General features: G+C 39.0%; 2 protein-coding genes across 6 annotated transcripts in view; both read right to left on the minus strand.

The window, feature by feature from the left end:
• Window positions 1-12,794: 12,794 nt before the first annotated feature.
• On the minus strand, window positions 12,795-15,550 carry edn1 (endothelin 1). Its single transcript, XM_079484224.1, has 5 exons — window positions 15,330-15,550; window positions 14,895-15,045; window positions 14,623-14,766; window positions 14,297-14,401; window positions 12,795-13,680 (listed from the first exon to the last, which is right to left on the minus strand). The coding sequence occupies exons 1-5, from the start codon at window positions 15,388-15,390 to the stop codon at window positions 13,533-13,535; spliced, it is 609 nt and encodes a 202-aa protein (XP_079340350.1). The 5' UTR covers window positions 15,391-15,550; the 3' UTR covers window positions 12,795-13,532.
• A 4,062-nt stretch (window positions 15,551-19,612) lies between these two features.
• Window positions 19,613-24,374, minus strand: part of hivep1 (HIVEP zinc finger 1) — a 44,039-nt gene continuing 39,277 nt past the window's right edge. For 4 of the 5 annotated variants that reach the window (XM_079485325.1, XM_079485326.1, XM_079485327.1 and 1 more), the window contains 5 exons: window positions 24,226-24,356; window positions 23,964-24,139; window positions 22,972-23,073; window positions 21,634-22,169; window positions 19,613-21,370 (listed from right to left, as the gene is read on the minus strand). In XM_079485325.1, the coding sequence (XP_079341451.1) occupies window positions 20,249-21,370; window positions 21,634-22,169; window positions 22,972-23,073; window positions 23,964-24,139; window positions 24,226-24,356 (2,067 nt within the window). In that variant the 3' untranslated portion in view covers window positions 19,613-20,248. Of the gene's footprint in view, window positions 21,371-21,471; window positions 22,170-22,971; window positions 23,074-23,963; window positions 24,140-24,225; window positions 24,357-24,374 lie in introns of all 5 variants that reach the window. The other variant, XM_079485329.1, reaches the window with a different exon arrangement.

Here is a 24,374-nt window from a genome sequence, read left to right on the forward strand (position 1 = left end):
TCCGACCAATCAGTATCAATGCTCCAACATTCAGATGTTATTTAAAACAACTACTTTTAGAAGAATGTGTGCTGGTTCTCTGGTACACATGGGTGAATAAGATGCTAATCTGAGACGTTTACAGTAAGCGCTGCTGTGATAATACACATGACTCATGCCATTACTGCAGACGGCAGAGAAAGTTTTCTATGGTATCTACAAACACAGAATGTCAACACGGCAACACATGCCCGCAGATGTCAGTTCTGTCAAACCACACGTAAATTGAATGAGACCACACCTTTGGGGAAAATAAAAGATATGGAATATGTGAGACTAATGTATTTTTTTTAATAAATCATACTTTGTTTTTACTACAGTAGCCACAAGGTGAAAAATATTTACAGAGTGAAATCGGCTGAGAATATTCATGTGATGTGTAAAAATACACGCTTTTGTTGATTTGCATAGCATAACATTTCTTTCTGACCTCACGTGGCAGGTAAAATTGACTCACCATGAACCGATCCTTACCGCCTCAAAAATACACATTTCTTAAAGGGGAAGTTCACCCAAAAATCTACATTGTGTGATTTTTAACAACCCAAGCAGGTTTAGAGAACCTCCGGCTTCTTCTGAGCACAAATGTAGATATTTACGTTGACATCCCAGAGATTTCCAGGCCTCCTCGTAGACATCATGGTGTCAGTCGTTGTCAAGGTCCAGAAAAGCGCTGAAGATATCATTAAATTGGTCCATCCGCGCAAAGTGGCTCAGTTGAATTTTTTTGAAGCGACGAGAATGCTTTCTGTGCGAAAAACAAAGAAAAATACAGACTTTAATCGATATATATATTCTCCTCTTTCTTGTCAGTGTATGGCACGTGTTCACGAGAGCACTTTGACGCATGTGAGTCAGAGCGCCGGCGTGCAATAGGGGCAAGTCCCATGCGGCGTTCGCAATTCAAACCTCATATGCATGCATCATAGTGCCTATCGTCCAAGAAGAAGACGAGTTTGCTCTCGTAAACATGCGTCATACACTGACAATATATCGATTAAAGTCAGTATTTTGGTTTGTTTTTCGCGCATAAAGCATTCTTGTGGCATTCAGCTGAGCCACTATGCGCGGATGGGCCAATTTACCATGTGTTTAGTGTTTTTCTGGTCCTTGGCAAAAATTGACACCACGATGTTTATGAGGAGGCCATTAAATCACTCGGATGTCACCTAAATATCTTTATTTGTGCTCGCAAAAAGTTCTCAAACATATTTAACATCATCTGGGTGAAAGTAGATTTTTGGATGAACTTCCCGTTTAAAAATACATTTAGCCTTTCATTTGTTTTCCTAGTATGCAGGATTTGCAATTCATTACAAAAATGAAATGAACTACGATTTAAAGACAGGCATCCCTTTTTGCATGGTTTCAAACCCTCACGTGTCAGGATCTCTTGACTTTCTAGCACATTTATTCACATAATCTACTCTTAGCTACCCTTGTGACACACACGCCACATCAACCAGTCTTGCCTTTCTGATAAATATGAATCACACTGAACAAAAGAAGTGCACTTGTATCGTTTTCTAGCGGAAACCTGCTTTCATTGCCCAACTGAAAGGGAAAGAAAGACAAGAGGAAGATGTCTAATAACACAGGAGATTCATGAGCAGGCGAAGTGGAACTGTTCTCTTTGAAGTTCAGCTGAAACTCAATCTTGAGGTTTTGACTGGTGCACAATGACCGCCTCCAGTCCATTCAGGACAGCGAGTGAGTCGAGACCCACCAGAAGATCCATTTAAAGCGCGGCGCCTCCTGAGAGTCACTTCTCACCTTTAGCCTCTGAGAGAGAGCTGTCTTTCTCTCGCCTCTCTTCACCTCTAACACGCCCTCCGTCTTTGTTGTATGTGGTCGTCCGCTCTGTCCTTCTCTTCTAAAACACGGAGCTCTGCTTCAGTGATTTCAGGGCAGCAGGGTTAAACGGGGCAAAAATGTACCAGTTTTCTAAACTTTTGTAACTGTTTAATGTTTGTTATAAAAAAGTAATTGTGACGGAACGTTAAACCCCTCATTGCTTTAATAAGCAGCTATATGGATGAGATGAAATTGGATCAAGTTTGATGTATCATTACAGTATCCGATAACACTTGTTCCTCGTTGTTCTGTGCATGAATAAGATATTGCGTTCAGTATTGTATGACATTTTATCGGGATTAAATATGCTGTTTAAAGGCTCATTAAATGGCCAAATAATGTTTTGCTTTAGACCCAATAATGTCAACGGGTTAATGTGAGGACGTAAAGCAGTGTCTTTTTATCCCGTTTTAACCCTTTGTCTTGCAATCCCTCCAAACTGTATCCTTCTGTGTATGCTTTCTCTCCCTCACTATATATTATTATTTTTCAAAATACCACCCTTATATCAGACAGGTTCATTCATTTAACTTTCATGTGGAGTAAATCGTGGGCCCTACATCTATTAGAAAGATTGCCTTTACAATTAACTTTTAAACTGAAATAAAAATGAATTAAATCTAAATTAACATCAACTTAAATGTAATGAAACCTAAAATAACATAAACTCAAACCAATTCACAAGCAAATTCAGAAGATTTATAAAACAACAATAAAACCTGAAAAATGATTTCTATTATAAATGAGAAGGGTGTGTGACGGCAGGTTTGTTTAACTCTTATTTTTATGCCTGTATTTTTTTTAGCCCAAGTGCTGAGAATCCACGTACACAAATACAAGCAGTCAAGGCATAAAGGTCTTTACATCGCGATTCTAAACACGTTCAGCGAATGTACGCCATCGTTTCGTGACATTTCTACGGAGGCCCAGCGAGCGTCGGTGGATTTTGGTCGCTGATGGTGTCTAGGTCGTTGGTCGAACGCGTCTAAAGTCCACGTTGATCTGCTTCAGACGAATTAAGATTAGAAGACAGCACAGGATTTGTGCATCTTCGTGACGTCTTCGCCGTGGCTTTAATGCTAGAATTGTATAGTTTTATTCAGTTAACACTGCATGTGCAGGTGATCACTGTATGACGTAAACCCGGCTAGACTGCATACGATTTTTTGAATGGATGATTTATTTAACGTAGTCCTGTAAGAAAAAGAACATAAACTTGATTTAAATGATATTTTTAAAGCCTTTAATTACAAAAGTAGCGAATAAATTATATTATTTTTAACTATTTGTTCGTAGCATCACAGAGCTTTGTGTGTGGAATACATTTTTGTATGTTAGTTCCCTATAGAGCACTCACACACACACACACACATATCTGTATAGATAGATGAGTTCACCCTGAACTAACACCAACAGCCACCCGCTTCTCTACAGGTCACCTAATGAGCTCTCCCTCACCCGCATCCATCGCTCATGAGCGCTCATCCCTCGCTGATGCCCCTGTAAAGAGCCCCTGAAAGCTGTTTGTTATGATTCTCGTAGAATTGCCCCTCCGGACAAAAGGGCACAAGAATTCTGACATGAAACGTTGAGGCTAAAATAACAAACATGCCAGAAAGATAAACCGAGAGACCAAGGCCATCGTGTTTTGTGCACATGTCTTTTCTCTTGTCCATGTGAGTTCTTCAGCTAAAGCACTGATAGATTACTGATGAACAAGCGAGAGATGAAAGGGAGACCCAAAAATCATTATTTATTCACCATATTTTCTACTTGTATGGATAGCAGCGTTCTTTAACATGTCTTCTTTTGTGTTCCGCAGAAGAAAGTCATGCAGGTTCGGAATAACACAAGGGTGAGTAAATGATGAAAATGATTTTTCCACTTGACATGACATGCAGGGAAAGTTAAAGAGAACGCAGAAGTCATCCAAGAGCCGGGTCCTTTGAGTTCGGACAGCTAAAGGGGAAACTGCGGCGTTCAGATGTGAATTTCAGGGTTCGAGGCGTGTGATAAGCGTGTGATACAGGCCAGACGCAGTCTGCTTCGGATGCTGAGGTCTGACATCGAGAGAGCGACACGTTTCAGACAGGATGCAGTTTGTCACTTGAGCAAACAGCAGCGAACGGAATGATAAAGACTTCATTCTGTTCCGTCATATTCCTCAGACCCTGTTAGTTTAGCTCTGCATTCCAGCTTAATCTGGGAGGAAAATACATGGAACGGAGGTGTTATCTCCCGTACAACAGTCAAAGAGTGCAAAGAGTAAACACTTTACATCACCGGTATCTTAAGAAAAACCTCTCTGTGATTCTCTTTCTGAACAGTAGGGGGAAGTGTCCAGTTCTCTATATTTGTCTTATATAAATGATTTTTATACACCATGTTTTTTGTGTGTAAGGCAAGTTGTTTTTTAAGGGATTGCATGAACTATCAATTATGTCATACAGTAAATTCCTGGCGCTCAATGAAATGCGTCAAGCTTATTGTCGTGGAATTCCCAATCCTCCTGGAGTCTGAATTCCATTTGTGTGAGATGTCATATAGATCACCTATAAACTGCATTTGTTAGTGCCTTTACCAAACATGCTGATGGTGTTTTTAAAAATGCTTCGAACAATTGTGGCACAGACGAAAACAATTGTGGACAGCAGACGACAGGATGTCAGTGTAGACATTACCAGCATGTTTCCTTAAACAAACTTTAAACAACAAGTGCACACAAAACACAGCACGCTGACACACACACACACACACACACCAACCACAGCTAGAAATATTATCGTTTTATTGTGCTTCTCTTGCTTTTAAATTATTGATATTATTTGATTTCATTTAATTCCTTTTCTTTTGTTGGGCAAAGAACATAATGGTAACACTAACATTCTGCACGTCGTAGGAACTCGCTAAACAAACTAAAACTAACTTTTTTATCAAAGCACTTTTCATGGTTTCGGTATTACATTACTGGCAAAGTACGGCAGTGTGTTTAGAAAAGAATAATGCCACTGATATATAAACGTCTCTTACCAAAAACAATTTTATTATGCTATTATTATTTCGTATTGAAATAATACAAGTACACTTGCAAGTTTACTACTTAATAAAAAAAGTATACATAACGCTCGTCATGTCTGCAGAACTCGTCTCCGGTTTCAAAAGAAAAATGATGTTTTTACACCTTAGCCATTTATTCAAGTTAAATGTGTTTTCACCCAAAATCTAAAAGACTTTCCTTAGAGAACTTTTTCATCCGTAAAGTCATTTTAGATCAATTGTTGTTTTGATTTGAAAAAAGAATAATGAATAATGTTGAAAAAAGAATAATGTTGAGTAACTAAACATAAAATATTTCCTTGTATATGCTTAACTAAATAAAATTGAAGCATACTTATTTTTTTCCCTAAGCGAAAATTTTATTATTTAATAATTTCCCTAAACAAAAAATAGAAACGCTTCTAATTTGAACATTTGAAACCTTGAAGTGGTCAGGGTTCATGGAGCAAACCAATGTTGTGCGGTGACCTGTGTCTTCAGCCACCCACAATTCCATTGCAGTTCAGTCACAGACGGTCAAGGTCTGCTTTGTATCCGGACACAGGGAATGTGTGTTTAAATGAAGAGACAAAACCATATCAATTCCAAACACACACTGGAAGTTCTCATATTTGCCACATTAAAGTTCAAAATCAAAGGATAGTTCATTTGACTTTTTCTCAAGAAAACTTTAATGCACAAGTCTTCAGCACAAAACCAATTGTTGTGTTTGTTTGACACGTGTAATTCTTCAAAATCCTCTTTTTGTGCTCCACAGAAGAGAATCTTATTAATTTGGATTGACACGTGATTGATGATTTTTCCAAAGCAGGCGCTTCGCTGGCATTTGTTATGTCAACTTATTCGTTTTACAGTGCACTTCATTTCATGTCTTCGACTCAATAACAATTTGGAATGCGAGTTATTTCTTTTTGTGTAAGTGACAGACAGGTATTTTGTGTTTTTCATCCACTTGGCCTGTGATTTGACCTGTTTCATGCTGTCAGAGAACGGTCTCTGTGTTCTTACGGAGAGTCTGATTCAGAGCCGTGACATCAGTATCTCAACCAAAACATTCACGTGTGAGACTCAAACGGCCTGCGTTCTTTCACTGTACATTATCACACGCACCGCAGAGATAGATGCCGTTCACTTGACCAGCCTTTAGTTGTGTAGACGTGAATGTAGTATATAAGTAAGTTAATATTTACCAACTATCTTTAGACAGTAACTATAAACAATGTATTCTTATAAGCATTAAATATCTAAATGTTTTGGTGCTGAAATTTTTCTTTATTACAGTAATAGATCACAGCAATATTATTTCCTATTCTATAAAATTGTTCTGTAATTTTTTGCTCCGGCTCACACTTATGTTGTGTTCACACCAAACGCCAACAAAAGCGTTCCTCGCTCTTTATATCTTGTGTTATTTTCACGTGAGTCGAGCGATCTGACAAATATTGACAACCATCTTTGCATTGACTCTGTATGTTATTTACTCCCTCAAATCGCTTCATTGGCATTTGGTGTGAACCCAGCATTATGGGTCACTCTGTCACTTTTTTTACTGTGAACTCTAGTTTGAACCTTTTTACGCCGTGGCTGCATTTGTAAAACTGTTATGAAACAGATCGCTGTGTTTGTCATCACGTACAACATGATTCTAGTGCCGGAGGTTAGTCAGAGAGCTGATGGTTGTCTTGGTGACACGTGATGACAGGTTGCATTTTTTATCTCAAATCAAGTGTTTAGTCTACAAAATGGTTCTAAAACATGTGGAAATATGTTTGGGGTTTTCCATTCTTGTCTGTGTATACGGTATGATGCAGTGTAATGTTGTTTTTCTCTACTGATTTACATTTGCTGCCTTAATTTGACAGCATTATCAAATGGGATTTTCAAAACGATCATAATCTAATGATTTTTGAAGCATTGCAACACTCTCTGAATAGCTTGTTTTGATCAAAGTTGCATACAAAGAAATGCCATAAATCAAGTTGAGTTCAAGAGAGGTCAAAGGGCAAGAGGTCATTTTAATGTAACAGAAAGAGCAGGTGTCTGTTTCTCATTGACTCGCTTCTGCTGCAGACGAAAATCGCCATTTCCCAAACTCTTCTGCTCTTATTTACAGAACGTTTTATTTATTTATGTGATACAGGGTGGCATTTACCTGATGAAAGCTGAGATAAATCACGTATGAATATACCTGGTCTTCTACGATAGGCTAAGAGAATAATGTACAAGGGAGACGTTTTCATTTATCTGTGCTTCATTTTATAATTTATTTTCCAGAACATGTTGTGACGTTAATGTTTTGGTGTCATGAGATAGTATTGAGATCCGACTGTTCTCCTTTTTAAGAAAACCTACTAGCTCTTCGTATTGTGTCTGAAATGACATGTTGTTGGGTTACGTTGACACCGACACCGGATCATAGACTGGCTCAGAAACTAAAATGTGCTTGAATCATGTAGAAAACCCAATGGCAAATATATTAGATATCATGATTTTCATTTTTCCACCCTTACAAAAAATAAGTTTCAGGTTTTTTTCATTTAAAATATGTTTTTACAGTAAGTATAGTAATATCATTGTATTGGTAATATACTATAAGTAGTGCACTATTTCAGTACTACTTGAGACTCGGTTGGTCCAGTTCTTAGTTTATAGAAGTATACTTTTAAGTTTATGAAAGTACACCTTGAAGTATACGCTCAGTAACCTGCTTATTTTCTTTTCACAAAACTAATAGTTTAAGTATTCACATAGTATTTGTCAAGTATACCTAGGTTTAATTTTAAGTTTATTTCTGATAAGTACTTGAGATACACTGAAAGAATACGTTTTAGCTTAAAGTAAGTATACTTATTACACACTTAGTTGCAGTCATGGTGTAATGCACCTCAGGTTTGCATTAATCATTCAGTAATTCAACCACAACTCCAGAATTCGACAGTGTCGGGATTTAACTTCACGCAAGACGTCTGTAATAATGTCGAGTGTTCATGTTTGTTGAAAAACAGGTCAGTGGATTTCAGCATTGAGGAGAAATCCTTTCTCTCCGGATAGTGTTCCCCATGTCTTTTGTTTTTGTTCAGTCTATTAGTGTGGTATGCAGTGTCAAGTGGGCTTCAGTTACAGTAGGTGAGAATGATGGGCGCATGGAAAAAAATGGCTGGAATTTGTTTTGGAAGAAAATCCCATAAAAGAATGTGTGTCCTCGGCTTACGAGAACCTTATTAGGCTGTCAGGAGTTCAAACATGGAAACAATGTCTAGTTTTGTGGCATCATGGGAAAAAATGTGGATCTTTTTTCCAGTAGATCTCAGTGCCGTGTTTGTCGGGACGTCCCTAAATGAGACCTCTTAAAACATGCATGACGGTGTTTCATACCTCATGCAAATCTGCATCTCAAATCTGAATTTGCTGGATGCTTGATGAATGTTGTTGAATGTTTATCATAAAGTTATATATAATTTGACTAATCATTAATACATATCGCCGCAGTCCTTCTGAAACCTCATATCTCCGTATTTCATTTGATGTTTGTTTTTGCCATAGATTATTATTTATGTTTATCACTCAATTTGGCAAATATCTAACCAATAAAAAGTTTTCAAAAGTGCTTGTCAACTTTGACAACACAGTATCCAATCAATTAAAAGTACAGTTTTTTCCCTTTTGGACATACAAGGTTTCAGAAGGACAGCGACAATATGAAGAACATAATGTAGTTTTAAGGTCGCTTTACTAAGTGATTTATATATATTTTTGCTGTTATTCCTCACTTGATTACTGAATGCATTTGTGTTTTAACTGTTTAATCGGCAATTAATAGGTTAAATTGTATCAATCGACCAATTAATCAATCATCAATTATTTGTTAACATATCTAATGTAAAGCCATTTAAATTATGTAATAGGCCTATATCTAAAGTGCTCATCAACCTTTTTATAAACAGGGAGGGTTGTTACTGATGGGGTTCAGTATATAAGATGTAAAAGGTTGGTAAACACTGCACTAGAGTACCCAGAAGTCTTTGCGTTCCTTGTCAGGATGCTTTGATGATGCAGTCAGCTGGAATGCGCTCGGAGCCCTTTTCTATTTTCAGCTACGATATATAGTTTACATGCAGGACGCCTGAAGCACCTGTTTCTGGTTTTTATGTTTTGTTGTTAAATGTCAGAGTCAGGGGAATATTATCTGAAAGACTAGATGAGTTCATGACCACAGCCCATTCGCACGCATGCCACCTCGCACGCTGATCTATAGTACCACGATCATTCACAGAATTTAATTTACATAGCTGCAAGTTATTCTTTGTATTTTTCATTAAACATGCGTTTTATTACTGTGCTTATTTAGATCGGTATTATCACTTCATTTTGCGTTGAGCTCTGGTTATGAACTCTGGTAATGAATTGACTTTTCCTTTCAGCTGCTGGGCGATCGGGTGCACAATGTTCTCCCGTCTGACAAACCCGATAGATAAACTGCATCAACATTTATATCCAATATCCAAAGTATTCTACGATTTATTGTTGGCAAACACAGTAGGCTATATACGTATATCCTGATTTATCTAGTTTTTCTGACATACTATCAACGTTGGCTTTGTATAGAAAAAGTTTGAATATTTGTAAACAGTGCCTTCTAAAAAAAGGAATTGTTTGAATACCAGTATTTGTCTCTCTGCGTGCATCAAGGATTATTATTAATAACGCATGACGTCACGTCATATCTCTTGAGAAAGCCGCACGTATTGTGCCTCTGACACATTGACATTGAATTGTTTTGCAAGCTGTTGAGGTAAAATAGTTGTAAACAGTCACACAACATCTTTCATGTGTGACTCACCTAGACGCATCACATGCACTTTTGACCTCGACATAAAGTGTTAGTATGAATAAAATATCTATTGTGTGTACAATGATGATCCTGATTGTTTGATATGCTTTTGATGGTGTTTTGTGTTCAGCGTGTATGGATATGCACCGGATCAGTTTGTCTTTCATTCTTTCATGTTGACGCTATTCAAGTGGTAATAATTTCTCTATCGTTCCCTTTAGATGGCATCACCGGTGACTTGCTCTGTTCTGCTAGGTACAAGCTCCTTCTCACTATCCCACCAATTCCCGAAGTCCAGTTTTCTTTTATTTAATCTCGTGTCATTCTGTAAAACCTTTGATTTTAATGTACACATTAATGTCTGTCCTACTTTTTAATTGGTCGCTTTTGCTTTCAGCATTAGATACATTACATTTACATGTATTCATTTGGCATAAGCTTTTATCCAAAGCAACTTACAAGTAGGAGAGCATATAAACATTTTGTCAACACGCCAAACAGTACCGTTAGTTTACAAGGCCATGCTAATAGGAGGATTAAAACTGGAGAAAGCAACGGAGAACAACACCATTTTGTATATATTTTTATAGTAGATACAGAAGCAGGCAATCTGTTCTGATGTCATTGGTCGAGCTATTAGATGAGCGCAGTATGAAGAGATCAGAGCTCATTAGACCTCTTTAAATTGCCGTCTGTCAAAAAGGAATTCAGAGAATGTTTTGGGGATCTTCCTTAAAAGCTTTCAGTGGTTGTTTTGTTGTTGATGGAGATGTCCGGAGGCGATGGGGTGTGCGCGCATGCGTCTGTGTGGGATGGAAAATGAATCTTTGCAGATTCCTGTAAATGGCTCTTTACCTTTACAATTTTTCATTTGTAAGACGCTTTTATTCATTTTCAAAAAAGGACAAGCGATTCGTAAGGCAAAATACACAAAGATGTGCCAGTGATACAACGTTTCAGGTCTTCATCTGCTTTTAGATAATTGCTTTGTATCAAAATATAGCAACTTATATGCCAAGTAACCTAATAAGTGACTGATCTGGAACACTACATAGACAACATACTATGTGTTTGATGTAACCTGGTTGATAAGCCAACGACATGCAACTCTAATAAAACACCACGAACAATTATTGAACAAAAAATAAATTGCATCTCATTTTGTCTCTTTACAGTTCAGTATTGAATTAAATATCTGTCTATGTTTAATCAACTTATTTCTCACATCATCTTGGCTGATTCGTTTCACCAGACTTCGCAATGCATTCTGGGATAGACTTCTCTGAGACATGCAACTATGTTTTAGACATTGAGATCATTAGGTTTTGAAACAGAGCCAATGTTTCATCATTCCACACCAGGTGTCCTGTCTGATAGAGAGTCAGTTCATCTGTCTGAGTTAATCTCAGACTCTCATAGCTCAGGTATTTATCAGCTGTCTGGACTACAGACAAAATCATTTGTGGGTGTATAAGGCAGATGATTTCAATCTTTGGTCATCACCCATTTAACCAGCGCTGATCTCGTCTGTCAACTCTTACACCGCGAGCGCAGTAAACGTGAGCTGGGTGGTATTGAGATGATGAGAGAAGAGTCGACGCTGGGACAGCCATCAGCCATCGCTGAAAAACAACATCTGAAGGATCATTATCAGAAATAAAGCCATGGAAAATCTGTACAATAGATGTGTTGTTTGAGTTGCAGTGTGCAAAGAAAAGTCATTGATGATAATAAACCAGCTAAATGTTTCTGAATGTTCCAGATGATGTTTGTTATTAAAATGTAATAATGTGCACATGTTTCACTTTAGGGGTTGGGTCAAAGTGAATATCATTAGCCTGATATAAATACAAAGGAAATATATGAGATGTTGTCATAGATAGTCTATAGTGAAACAAACATGTGTGTGTGTGTGTGTGTGTAGCAAAGGGCGGTGACCCCGGCATCACGCAGAGACGTCAGAACTCAGGGTGTGTCCGACCATCCCAATGTATATTCTATTGTTTGTGGCATCGCTGCTGAATGCCTGTCGGTTCAAGGAGATTCCTCGTGTCGTAATAGGTAAGTATTTGTACTCGGGGCCATTCAAACTCAAAATACTTACAGCAGATTCCCCGGAGACCCGGAACCAAAAGCACACAGTTCGGGACGCCAGATGCCCTTTGTGCTGCACTTTACAAAGCCCATCCAATCTTATATTCTCCATATATGAACAAAGGATGGCTACAATTCGGCTAATCATGAGCATCAATGGGAAATTCCCTGCGGACGTTTGTGTGTTTATGTGTTTGAAGCCTCTTGTGATGCAGGAATGCAGCACGGGAGGAGTGGAGTCTAATGAAATATTTTTCCAAATGTAAATAAACACCTACTGTACTTGTTTCATGATCTTGTTTTATTTTTATCTAAAAAACAGTCAGGGCAAGATCTGTAGCTGGTTATCTAAGACCAGCCCACATGTTCGTATGTATGTTCTAATGTAAGTTTTAGTTTTCTTTTTTGTTCCTTTCTTTAAATCCATATGTATAAATGTCTAAGGTGTAAATAAAGCTTAATTTAGTAGACCCCTTGAGAACAAGACCTGTCAGTCCAAACCCTGACATCTGTGATGCTGAATTTATTCTAATGTTCATTACAGGTGCCTTAAAACACGTTATTTTTACCTGCCTAGCTGTGACTTCACTCCCATATGATTTTCGTAAAATGTCTTGTCTTGCGAACAAGTGCTATAAAATTAAAATACACATGAATTTGACTTTTTTTACAGACATATCTTTGATTTACTTTATAGGTTTGAAGATTGAAGTTGCAGGACGTGTTTCATTTCTCATGTTGATCTGCCTTAATTAAAGTGTATTATGTTTTATGCCACTTGATCTCATATCTTTTAAATAATACAAATTGACACTGATGCTTAGGACAGTTGTGCTGTGTGAAACCTTACAAATGATTCAAGTTCGATCTGGATGACGTAACCAAGATGATGAAACAAAAATTCCTAAAACAATACGTTTAAATAATGCTTAATATTTATTATTAATACCAAATAATGTTTACCACAACAATGGCAAATAAATATAATAATTTCACAGAAATAACATTTACAAAAGCCAATGTGGCTAATATTTAACCATTGATACAATTTCAAAGCTTCATTGTTGTACAGTTTATGAAGTGAATTGGTAAAAAAAAGACCAAGATCTAATTTGACACCAGAACTTTTCTTTCACTAATCTTTAAGACTTGTAGTGTTTATTTTCCACTATGTTCTTTAACACATCTGATCGGGTGTTATATATTCAGGGTGTGTGGGGTCCATCACTCTCTGATTCCACACCTCGGTTTGACCTTTGGACTTCATCATATTCAACATGTGCCAGACTTTTCTACTTCTTAGAGTCCTTAGATGTGCTCAAGTCTTAAACATTCCTCGAGTCCTATTTGAAAGATGCAGTAGATTCTCAGCTTGATAATTCCACGCGATCACTGATCTTGATACTTTGAGGTTTGCTGCGTTTCAGTCAACAGTTCCTTTAAAGCTTTAACTTCTCCTACGTGACTCCCATTGAGTTCATGCCTGACATCTGTGCCCCGGTGCTGACTCACTCCTGGGGTGTAGGCCGCGTGAGAACACCTGCATCCAGGATGAATATTTGCAGGTATTCCAACACATCACGATAACAAAATGGACATGACGTGGTGAAAGGAGTGGAGAGGATGACATTCTCTAGATAAATCCTTTATCCTAGATTCAATCTGTAAAGTTTATAGGTAAAAGTTGGTCTCTAGGAGGAGGAGTTTTCAGCTGCCTCACCGCCCATTTTTCCAGAAGAAGCTGGATCTTCTTGGTGGCTCTCACCCTCGAGAGAGCACCACTAATCTGAGGTGTGCTTTTCACCCTGTAGACATACAAAATGGGGTCAATATCACAATTCACACTGCATCTAAATGAGTGTTGTTCAAGAACATATGAAATATTTACTTGTGGTTACATTAAAAGCTTTAGGAGTCGATATATGGCCCTGCTCGAATTTCAAGTTCATGCTTAAATCTGACCCACAAATCAGTTTTCTATTTCTTTTTGATAAACCATTTCACTTTTCTTATCTTTTTTCCACATGCCATACAAATGTTACAAACAAGCTTGTGCTCATATCTGTAGATAAAGTTCGGATATATGTATGTGTACACTTTTCCTCAGAGTAACTGTATAATTGTGTAAATAACTACAGTACGTTCAATTCATGTCATTTGACTTTGAGGCTCCGTAGTCTACTCTGGATTCATGCAAAGCGCAAAGAAATTCATGCGAAAACATTTGAATCTCATTTCTGTCATTAAACCAACAACAGCCCAGCCGGTTTTTTATCAACCTCAGGGGGTTAATGTACTGTAAAGTATGAAATAACTCCATCATTTAAAGGAGACATCAAGCTTACAGAAGCTTGTAATTAAAGCCTCCAATTACTTCTCAAATGTGTGCCATCATTTTTAAATGCGTGCAGTCTTCCTTACCGTTTAATGGTGTTCTGTATGACTGCCAGGTTGTGTTTGCATTCCTGACCGGCACAATCGTGGCCCTGGGCGGCAGGGATGGCCCTGTCTGACTCTGTCTTATACCTAAGAGAGAAAGTTCACATGAGACACGAGTCGCTCAAGTCCACAAATATATACCTGTTTCAGCAAGTTTGTCATGCCATCCAGTAAAGAACACTAATATTTCATTTCTCACACATACAGTAGAAGTCCCCAAATATGTAGACCAGTATATCTGGTGTCCTTGAAATAAATATCTATTGCTTTGCTGACGTTTACGTTATGTGCATACACCCTGTACTTACCGCAACACGTTGTTTGGCTGACAGAATGAAGTGCATGTTTTGTCTTCGCTATCTGCACATTGACAGCGTGACTTGGGCACAACAGGTTCCGTGACTGTGCGCTTCTTGCGTGGAGCGTTTCCAAGTCCATAAGAAACGATTCGCCTGGGGAAAATAAAACAAATAAATCATCAGATAACAATGGGGGACACTTACACGAAACACAGGCATTTCTAAATAAAGTTGTGTTAAGACGGACACTTGATGAAAGCTGTTATCAGTTAAATACTTACTCTGGTGTGTTGACCCATATGATGTCCAGGTGGCAGAAGTAAACGCACTCTTTATCCATAAAACTTGCGCAGGAGCACCGTTTGGTTCTGGAGTGGTGCGCAGAGACTGATGTGTCAGATGCTGTTATGTGATTTAAAGATGCCGCGGAAACTGTAAGCAGAAAGTTGTGTTACATTAATAACGTTTCGGGGGTTTGCTCTATAATCTGCGTGACTGATTTTACAACTTGAAACGTTTTTTTTGTCGCGCGTAATTAATAATGACATTGATGCTCAACATGTTTCCACATGCGCATTCAAACTATCCTCAATCTGAAAGCATAATGCCAGTAGGAAACACTTATACTCTTCTGGTTGATGTTGATACATTACATCTTAAACTCTTTTACACATTGTAAAGCCATATCGTCTATACAGATTTATTTATGTACATACCGAAGTCAAAAATTCCAGAAGACAGCATGGACAACACTGGGAAAATAATCCTCAAATCCATTTTACAGAATCTTATCCAAGTCTCAAAAAAGATAATCCAATAAAATCGCAAACAGCTACAGGGAATCTTCAGTGCGCAGCAGCCAAGATTGAAGTTTTCACTTGCAGATTCTTTTACGCGCACTCGTGCATCACTTCAGTGTTGCGCTCGCTTGAGTCTCATTGCGCACGCTTGATCGTGAACGCTTATATACACGCGCTCTCCACCCCCTCCCGCGCGCTCACGCGAACACAATGCTGTTTGTTAATAGTCACCGACAAGCAACATGTGGCGCGAGATAAGGACTTTGTATTCCCGAGATTCCAGTAGGATGGAGACGCCGGGCGGCCGGTCGGTGCCAAGTTTTTCTAGTAATTGTGACTTTCAAAAGATGACAGTTTGAATGCAGCCCAGTAGAGGACGCTCGAGTATAAACTTTACTACAGGTGAGACCACACCAATGTATGATTGTGAGACCCAAACAGAAGTAAGGAATAAAGTCAGCATAGTGAAGGGGGTCGTGTATCTCTTCCAAAAAGTTTATTCAAGTGTTCTTTCAACAATAACACCTATTATTATAAAAGTATAAAAATAATGTAATTGTAAATTAGTTGTGCACTCCAAGTTTACTGATTTTACACCTAAACTGAATAAAATATAAAAGTACACTTTTATAAACTAAAAAAAGTAGCCTACCAATTTAGTCCCAAGTAGTTTTGAAATAGCACTAGAAATACTAAAACGATTTTCAAAGCACTTAAGTAAACTAAATAAAGCTCGATGTGAGGTAAAACTCGTAACGGAGACACAATTTTGGAGTCGTTTCTTTGTAATATGTCACTGAAAGGGAACGCAAACAGTAACACACGTCTATATATAATCCTTAATGCACATTTACAGTTTTTCTTAAATGCTTATAATGTATTTATTTATAAATACATTTCTTGAAATTTTCTCGAAACTTAACTTCTCACCCAATTCTCTCAACATCCTATTTTCAGGTCAAAACGAAGCTCTCTTCTGAAAACCAACCTTCTTTCCACAGTCATGACACACAAGGCCTGAAAAACTACAATGGTCTAAGACTCTGGTGAGATCAATTCAAAACACTGTTACTAAAACCTCTTATTGGGATTCAAGAAGAAATTTGACAGCTCAGTGTTAATGACAATATATGCAACATAAAAGAGTCCAGACAGAGCAAAATGCTAAAATTTGCTTTAGGGAAAAAAACACTACTGTTATGTAATCTTAGATGATAGTACATCAAGTACAGGATTTTATCTTACGGGACAAGAAAAGTTATAAAACAAAAGAAGAATATGAACTTGATCATGCAGCGCAATACAGTATAACAGCATAAATAACATTTACATTTAGGCATTTAGCAAATGCCTTTATCTAAAGCGACTTACAGAGAAGCTAAAGGAAACAATAAAGCGATTTGTTAGGAGGCTATAAATACTGCAAATATGGCATCCTCTGCAATTTCGTAAAAGTAGACAAAGCAGATTTTGCAGATAAAGGAACTGACACGTGTGTGGAAACAAGTATATGTTTTCAGAAATGTGTCATTTTTTTGAGAACTGAATGAATGGAAAATTGTGCCAACTGTATCAATTTGAGCGAGTTAGCAAGCATGAAAAACTGTAAATAGAACATATTTTTTTCATTGATTTAATTCCAAGGTAAAAAGTTTTTTTTAAGTTTCAATAAAGCGAGGTTGTGGCATATCAAGTTTAAAATCTTTTGCCTCCAGCTGTGTCTGTCCTTAAAATGGAAAGTCTTACAACTACAATCGAGTTCCTCATCGCCTTCCTGCTCTAAAATAGTCTGAACAAGCTTTATTGAATATTACGGCACAAAGGTTCTGTACGCGTTGCCTGTTCATGCTTGTTCAATCTAAGATGGAGATTTAGGACAACAAAGGCAATCTATTAGAAGATGTGATGAATGGGGATACTGCATTAGGGATAATTATGGAAATATGCGGTTCTGTTAAACGGCTTTGCTTACCTCAGGCAAGGGTGGCACGATTGCAGTCCTAACAGTTAAAAGAACCCTGGACATCACCTCGCAGACAGGGCTAAGCCTCACCCATACATACAGGTCTTAATGATGGCACGTATGTATGGAAGCTTGTTTCTACCAGTGTAAGAAAAAAATTAAATGGTAATTGCGACTTTATATCTAAGAATTGTGAGTTTATTTCTCATAATGATTTCGAAATTTGGCTTTTTTTTGGACTGGGATTATCTTAAACCAGGGCTGCGCGTGGTGAATTCTGTTGAAGGTGGGGTGGTGGTGTGGTTTTGGTGCGTAAACAAGTTTCATTTGCATTTGCACAGCGTGTACTCACATTTATAATAATTAATAACGACCAAATCATGCGTTACCGACCCCAACCAATAGCGGCCCACCGGGAAAATGCCGAAACGCCAGATGGCCAGTCCGTCCCTTTAGTATACATATATATATATATATATATATATATATATATATATATATACATATAAGGCAATCTACAAGGATGGTTGATACCAAACAATTCAAAACTGTTGCTGAGTCCTTGAGGAGATTTGAGCAAGCTCTTTTCATTTTCAACCAGTCATTATAGCTCTCAGACAGTCAAACATTAAAGCATTTCTGAGTAAAACCTTTAGGATTGTTGTCATTATCAGTAAAAAACAGCAATTGAAAGCCAGACTGCTCATGGGTAGTCCAAACAAAAACTCTAATGACTAATGTCTTTATACTTGAATCTTATTCATACTGTATCAAACGGCAATGGAATATGAAAGCATTCAATAAGACATGAAGACATCTGTGTGAACATTTACCTTAAATGCAAGTTATTATTAAGTGTTTATCTTACATTGTTGCAATGTTGACGTCTAGCCACCGTTTAAACTTGTGCTTGTATACAGATGTTAAATGTTTGAGAAGATGAGTTACTGTGCATAACTGACAAATCTTAACGTTGATTTGGCTGATCTTTACTGTTTCTTCTTAACAGGATCCATTTAACCTCTTTTTCATTTGACCGTGATGTAAATCGAGAACTAACTTCTGTACGATGACGCTTTTGGGTAACTAGATCTGTTACTCTTTTGGGGTAACCTTGGGTAGGCTACTCTCTCTTTCTCCAAAATGATAATCAATGCACTTAACTAGTAACCATGCTTCATTTTCCAAAGTGTGCATTTCGCTCCAATCCTTCACAAAAAATTTTGGCGCACGAGAGAAAAACAAGAAATGCGAGATGCAAACTCAAAACTAAGATAAATGAAATCGCAATTCTAAGATATAAAGTCAGAAATCTGAGAAATAAATTCACCATTCTAAGAAATAAATTCGCAATTCTGGGAAACAAAGTCACAATTCTGAGAAATAGGCGCAATTCCAGTTTTTTTATTTTTTCTTACACTCTAAAAACTGCTGGGTTATTTTTTCAACCCAAACGCTGGGTTAAGACCGCTGGGTACGAAAACTGGTTGATTTGACCCAAATTTGGGTTGGCGACCGTAACCCAACAGTGCTGGGTTGTTCATGCGGACGTTAAAGAGATACACTGGTGTATCGAGCTTCCATACTTATGTAAAAAATCTTTGCTGCCTTACATTTTTAAGGACATTAAGCTTTAAAATTAATTTCAAGTTCTTTTTAATGACTTCATCAAAATGAGATAAGCATTTCAGCATCAAAACAGTCCGTTACACAACTTATATCTAATGGTCTTCTTCCGCAAAACATGCAGCGTTTTGGACGAAATGTTCAGAGCTGCTTTCAGACATTCTCACCCACTCTCATGATCTTCCGTGGGCTGGGTAACCAAGCAACATCCTCCTCCCCTACCTCCCCGAATGATGCGCGCAACACAATTGCAGTGGCCCGACCCGTCCGGCAGGCGGCGACGTTTAATCATAGTCGCACAGGGACTGCGTAGGGATGCAAATACTGATGATTGAATGAGTCACTTTTGCTCTGTATAATGAGAGGTTTTGCTTGGAACCTCTTGAGACTTGGACGAAGTCGAAGTCAATAAAACCTCAAAGGAGCTGATTGGTGACGCTGTTTGCTGGCCTCTCCGAGACCCTCATTACTGATGTGAGCTGTTGAATAATTCTCGTGTCTTTGAGTGTCCTGAGAGTTAAGCCTGATTAAAGGAGAAAAAAAAGACTACATCCCACAGCTAAGAAAAACAACTATGAGAAAAAAAAATCAAGGAGACTCAGAGGCGTTTGTGCACTTGTAAACAAGATTTTACTGATACTCTCGATAGTATAGATATACAGCAAATGCAAAGCCACCATTTTACTCATACCTATAGACTTATGGAGTTCAAAATGGGCACCAGGTGGAATATAATAAATACTTGACCACAACATCTGTGCACAGGAACACTTCCCCCCCAAAAGCCATAGAAATGTTCATATACATCAATACAACATTTATTTCCCCATAAATTTATGATAGACATAAAATGCTTTTTGAACTAAAAACAGTATTTACTCCATTCTTTACCTTCAATTTCATCTAACATAATAGGCGACTACTAGCTTTATAAGATATTATGTACAGGTTTCTAAACAAGAAACTCCAAAAGGCACAATTGTCTATACAACATGTACAAAAAAAGAAAAGAAAACGGTCTGGTGCTGACAAAAAATGTACAAAATAACACAATTGGTCATTTGCTTGTTTATGATTGCACGTACAATACGACTGTCAGAAAATGTGCTTTTTTAGAAGGATGCCAGAGCTGCAAACCTCTTAAGTGTTTCAGTTTTACAAAGTGACAACGTTTTACAAAAGAGAGGGAGAAGAGATAGATAAGACAGATTCATAGACAGAAGGAAAAGAGTTTTTATTGGGACTCTCAGGTAGCTATGACAAGTCTGTCCTCATCATCACTGGAGGCTTCATTATCATCAATAGTCACTGGTTGTCTAGAGACTGGTTGTCGTGGTATCGCTTGGCTAGCCCCACCTGCCGTTGCCTTCTGAGGAAGAGCCGAGCTTCTCTCATTAGTGGATGAGGGTGGTGAATGAGCTTGCAGTGTTTTTTTCACCATGTCTATAGTCTTCTCTGCGTACCCCGTGTCTACAGATCCAGTGCTGGGGCTGCTCGGAGAAACATGCTTTTCATCTGTGGATGGCTTCACATTTGTGTGGGCTTGTCGTGGACTGGCTGAGGGCATAGGTGCTGGTGGTGATTCTGCGACCCGTGCTGGTGGAGGTGCAGATGCTACACCCTCAGGGCTAGGTGGCTTGTCCTGGGTTGCTGGAAGTGGGCTTAAAGCTGAGAGGGGGCTGAGGGACGGTATAAGGGTTGGCAGGGCAATGTTGAGTATCTGCAGGCTAGGGATCTGTGCCGGAGAAGCTGCACTGATCTGAGAGGCGTGGCTGGCTGCCAACACCTGCACACCCAGGGTGGCATTTAGCGGTTGAGGAACCAGTTGGGTGGAGCTGGCCAGACCCACCACACTCAAGGTCTCTAAACCCAAAGGCTGCAGGGTAGTCTGGGGAGAACCGAGCGTCTGGAGCCCTGCGACTTGTCCCAGAGGGAAACAAGGCAAGATGCTGTTAACTGAATCCTGAACTACCAGCGGCTGGCTCGGTGAACCCTCGGGCCGAGGAGAGTTGTTGGGGTCTGGAAGAGGGCTGCTGGACTGCCTGTGGATGACGCTGAGGGCGGGGATGGTTAGCTGGACTGGCCCGGCTTGAATGGGTACAAATGTGGAGTAAGCCGCCAAACCGGCAGGAACGAGCTGAATGCCACCTACAGGTACCATGCTGTAGGGGTAACGTGGGGGGTGCTGGGAGTGCAAAGGCAGGTGGCTAAACAGGTGAGTAGTGGCTCCAACTCTGGGCTCGTGGATCGGACCTGTGTTCGGAAAGTGCATGGGTTCCTGAAGAGGATCAGAGGAGGTCTGAGTACCACGGTCAACGTTGGCGTTGCACTCGCTTGTAGGCTGGGATGAGGTGCTGGAAATTCCATCCTGTTAAAGAACAATGATATGATAACTTGGTTCAACACTGCCAAACAACATGAACAAAGCTTCAAATAGCAGACCTATTGTTTGGAAAACATTAAATTCACCTTTTCATGCATTCAAAGCAGCTTTGCTGACGTGCCAGGCATGCGAGTCTCAAGGCATTGGAATGCATATGGGGTTGGATACTGGTATGGGGTGAGATGTACATGTAGAGAGGAAGGGATGCACGACGGGAAAGACAATGACAGCGAGGACAGGGGTCTCACCTGGGCGAATTTGGTGCCCTTGCCTAGCACTGGGGGACTAGGGGGTGCATCAAAATCAGGGAAGTCGATGGACATCTGCCTGCAAGGTGACAACGGGCTCATCATGTGCACAGAGTCTGTGTCAGAGGCGTGGGTCTCAGAGGCAGGGACGGTGTGGGAAGAGAAAGACGTCCGACTAGGGCCAGGGCTGGAACAAGATGCAGAGATTGACATCTGCCTAACCAGTAACACAGGACTCGTCATCGCCACAGACTCTGTGTCTGAAGTCTGGGAGTCTGTAGCTGGAGGATGGGGAGCAGGGGTTGGGTTCAGGCTGATGGACATCTGGGCCAGCAGAGAGCTGGGAGCTATGTCGGCTTGGTTAGCAGGAAGATGCTGTGGACTTGCTGAAACGGATGGGGTTGCAGAAAGGCCTGACTCTGCCTGGCTGTCCTCCTCATCTTCTTCCTCCCCATCGTTATCTTCATCATCCGGGCCGTCAGAGTCATCACCATCTGAGTCCAGTCTGTCAGCACTTCCTGCTCTTCCTCTATCACCTGTGGACAAATAAAAACTCCATGAAGAAAACTTGTACATCTAATGGTGTGGCATACTACAGAAATTGACATCTCTATAGATATTACTTCAACAAAAAGCTTATAGTAATTTAGAGAGAAAAACACTGTAAAAAACAATGACTGAAAACAAACACTTGGCCCATCATATGACATTGCAGTCCTCCTACAGATAATATTAGTTAGTAATTGTATTAATAAACAACTTTCTGCTTTCTGCTGATACGTAGCAAAAACTGAAGGATTTTCTCTGACTAAAAACATCAATTACATTATACATTTACACCTCGGACCATGAATACAGCCCGCACTTGACAGCTTGTGTGGAAGTGTGTTAGAGGAAAACAAATATGCTCTCAGTAATTGAGACCAGAGAAAGCTCACAGCTTCTCTTATTCCCTCTCTCTCTCTCTCTCTCTCTCTCTCTCTCTCTACCATCTCTTTATCACTTAAATTAGATACTGCAATTTCCTCGCAGTAAACGCTGTGTATGCCGCCCACATGCACCAAGAGTTAACAAGGAAAAAGACTGCATTTAGAACCTTTAATTAGACTGTGGCGTTGCTATTGATCATCATTTCAAAAAGAATTCTACCAGGGACAATAAACGTTTAAAAGATAGTGCTCATATTGGCAAAACCATTAATAGTCTGGTTAGTTCAGTTGTGTATAAAAAGATAATGGTATAGACAGAAATATAGTTTTCTGGAGTAAAGTGTAGGTCTCCTTAAATTTTGTGAAATTCATTTGTTGTTAATGCTTAATATTTATCTCCGAAACATACCCAAGTCGTCGGTGTCCTGATCTTCTATAATTCCAACCGCAACACCCATCTCCATGCACTTCTTACTGTGGGCTTTGGACTTCATGTGTTTGGTAAGGTTCCCTGTGTGGATAAGGAAGAACAGAGAGGTCACTCAGGTGGGAGGTGGGATGCTGGGCACGGGAGTGGTTTACATAAGCGTGCTATGTTCCCGGGCACTGGTTCCATGTAATGGGTGAGTAACTGATAAAGAAGTTCTTAGAGGAACGTGGGCTGGTCTGACACTGCGTGCTGTTCTGCAGCGCAGCGTGGGAAGTTCAACTGCAATGAATCATACTGGCACTTTTTAACGGGCACATTCTTAAAAAAAGCAGGTTTGAAAAAAAAATTTACGGAGAAATGGAAGGTTGGAAATTATGCAAAATAACTGTTCTAGAAAGTTAATACACTTCACTTAAAAAATAAAGAATAAAAGACAAATTAAGAACAAGTTCACCCAAATGGAAAGCAAAGGAACCACAGACGTAAAACAAACGAGGTGGGTATGTATCATGCGCTCTTCCTAATTCATAAATCTTTTAAGAGAAAACAATTACATATAATATACATTTTATACCTGAAATTTTACCTGGGACATTAAAATTTCGACTGTCATACTGGTTTGGAATGACAAGGGGTAAATAGCCATTTCTTTTGTTTTGCCCAACAATGGTCAAAAATCTGTTCCAATAATTTGTTTTACTGTCATTTTTTTCACACAAGTTTAGCCAAACCCACTTGTCACATGAATCCCTATGGAGTGAAAGACCTCATTTCAGTCATTGGGTCAATTATTTGCACCATTATAATTTTTCATTTGTTGGGCAGTATTCCTTTAATCTTTGAGGTTAAACAACGTTTTACATAACTTAAGTAAATTTTTCATAAATAGCTATTTATATACTTGAATAAGTATTTTGTAAATCTTTTAAATGTAGCTTAGTCATAACAGTCAATGGGAAAAATGAACTTACCCTTAGTCTTAAAGGAGAAATTGCATTGCGTGCAGTGAAACGGCCGGATGTCGGAATGGGTCCGAATGTGTTTCCGCAGCATGCTTGGTTTCTTGCAACGGATTCCACATTCCTCACATATGTATTTTCCTCTTCCACGCCCCCTGACGTACACATAATCCTCGTTCGATTTGTAACTGAAATATAACAAATAATAACACATCAAGACAACATTTCGTCTTGGAAGTGGCCATTATAAAAAATATTGTAAAGAATTACTCACCCTCCGTCAAAGATCTTCACTCGTTGAGGTTCAGATTTGGAAGAGTCTCTATCTGAATCGTTAGTTGGTTGGGTCTCTGGTTTCATTTTTCTACTATTGTCATTTGGCACAGATCGTTGCTGGATTAAAACCTAAAATAATACAAAAAC

Source organism: Barbatula barbatula (assembly GCF_947034865.1).
Source record: "Barbatula barbatula genome assembly, chromosome: 21".
NCBI classification, from domain to species: Eukaryota; Metazoa; Chordata; class Actinopteri; order Cypriniformes; family Nemacheilidae; genus Barbatula; species Barbatula barbatula.

Coding starts and splice junctions, on each gene's coding strand:
- edn1 (XM_079484224.1), bottom strand. CDS start 15,390: ATGGATTTGAGGATTATTTTCCCAGTGTTGTCCATGCTGTCTTCTGGA. Junction 15,046..15,329: donor TTCTGGAATTTTTGACTTCG/GTATGTACATAA, acceptor TTCTGCTTACAG/TTTCCGCGGCATCTTTAAAT. Junction 14,402..14,622: donor CAGCCAAACAACGTGTTGCG/GTAAGTACAGGG, acceptor TTTCTCTCTTAG/GTATAAGACAGAGTCAGACA.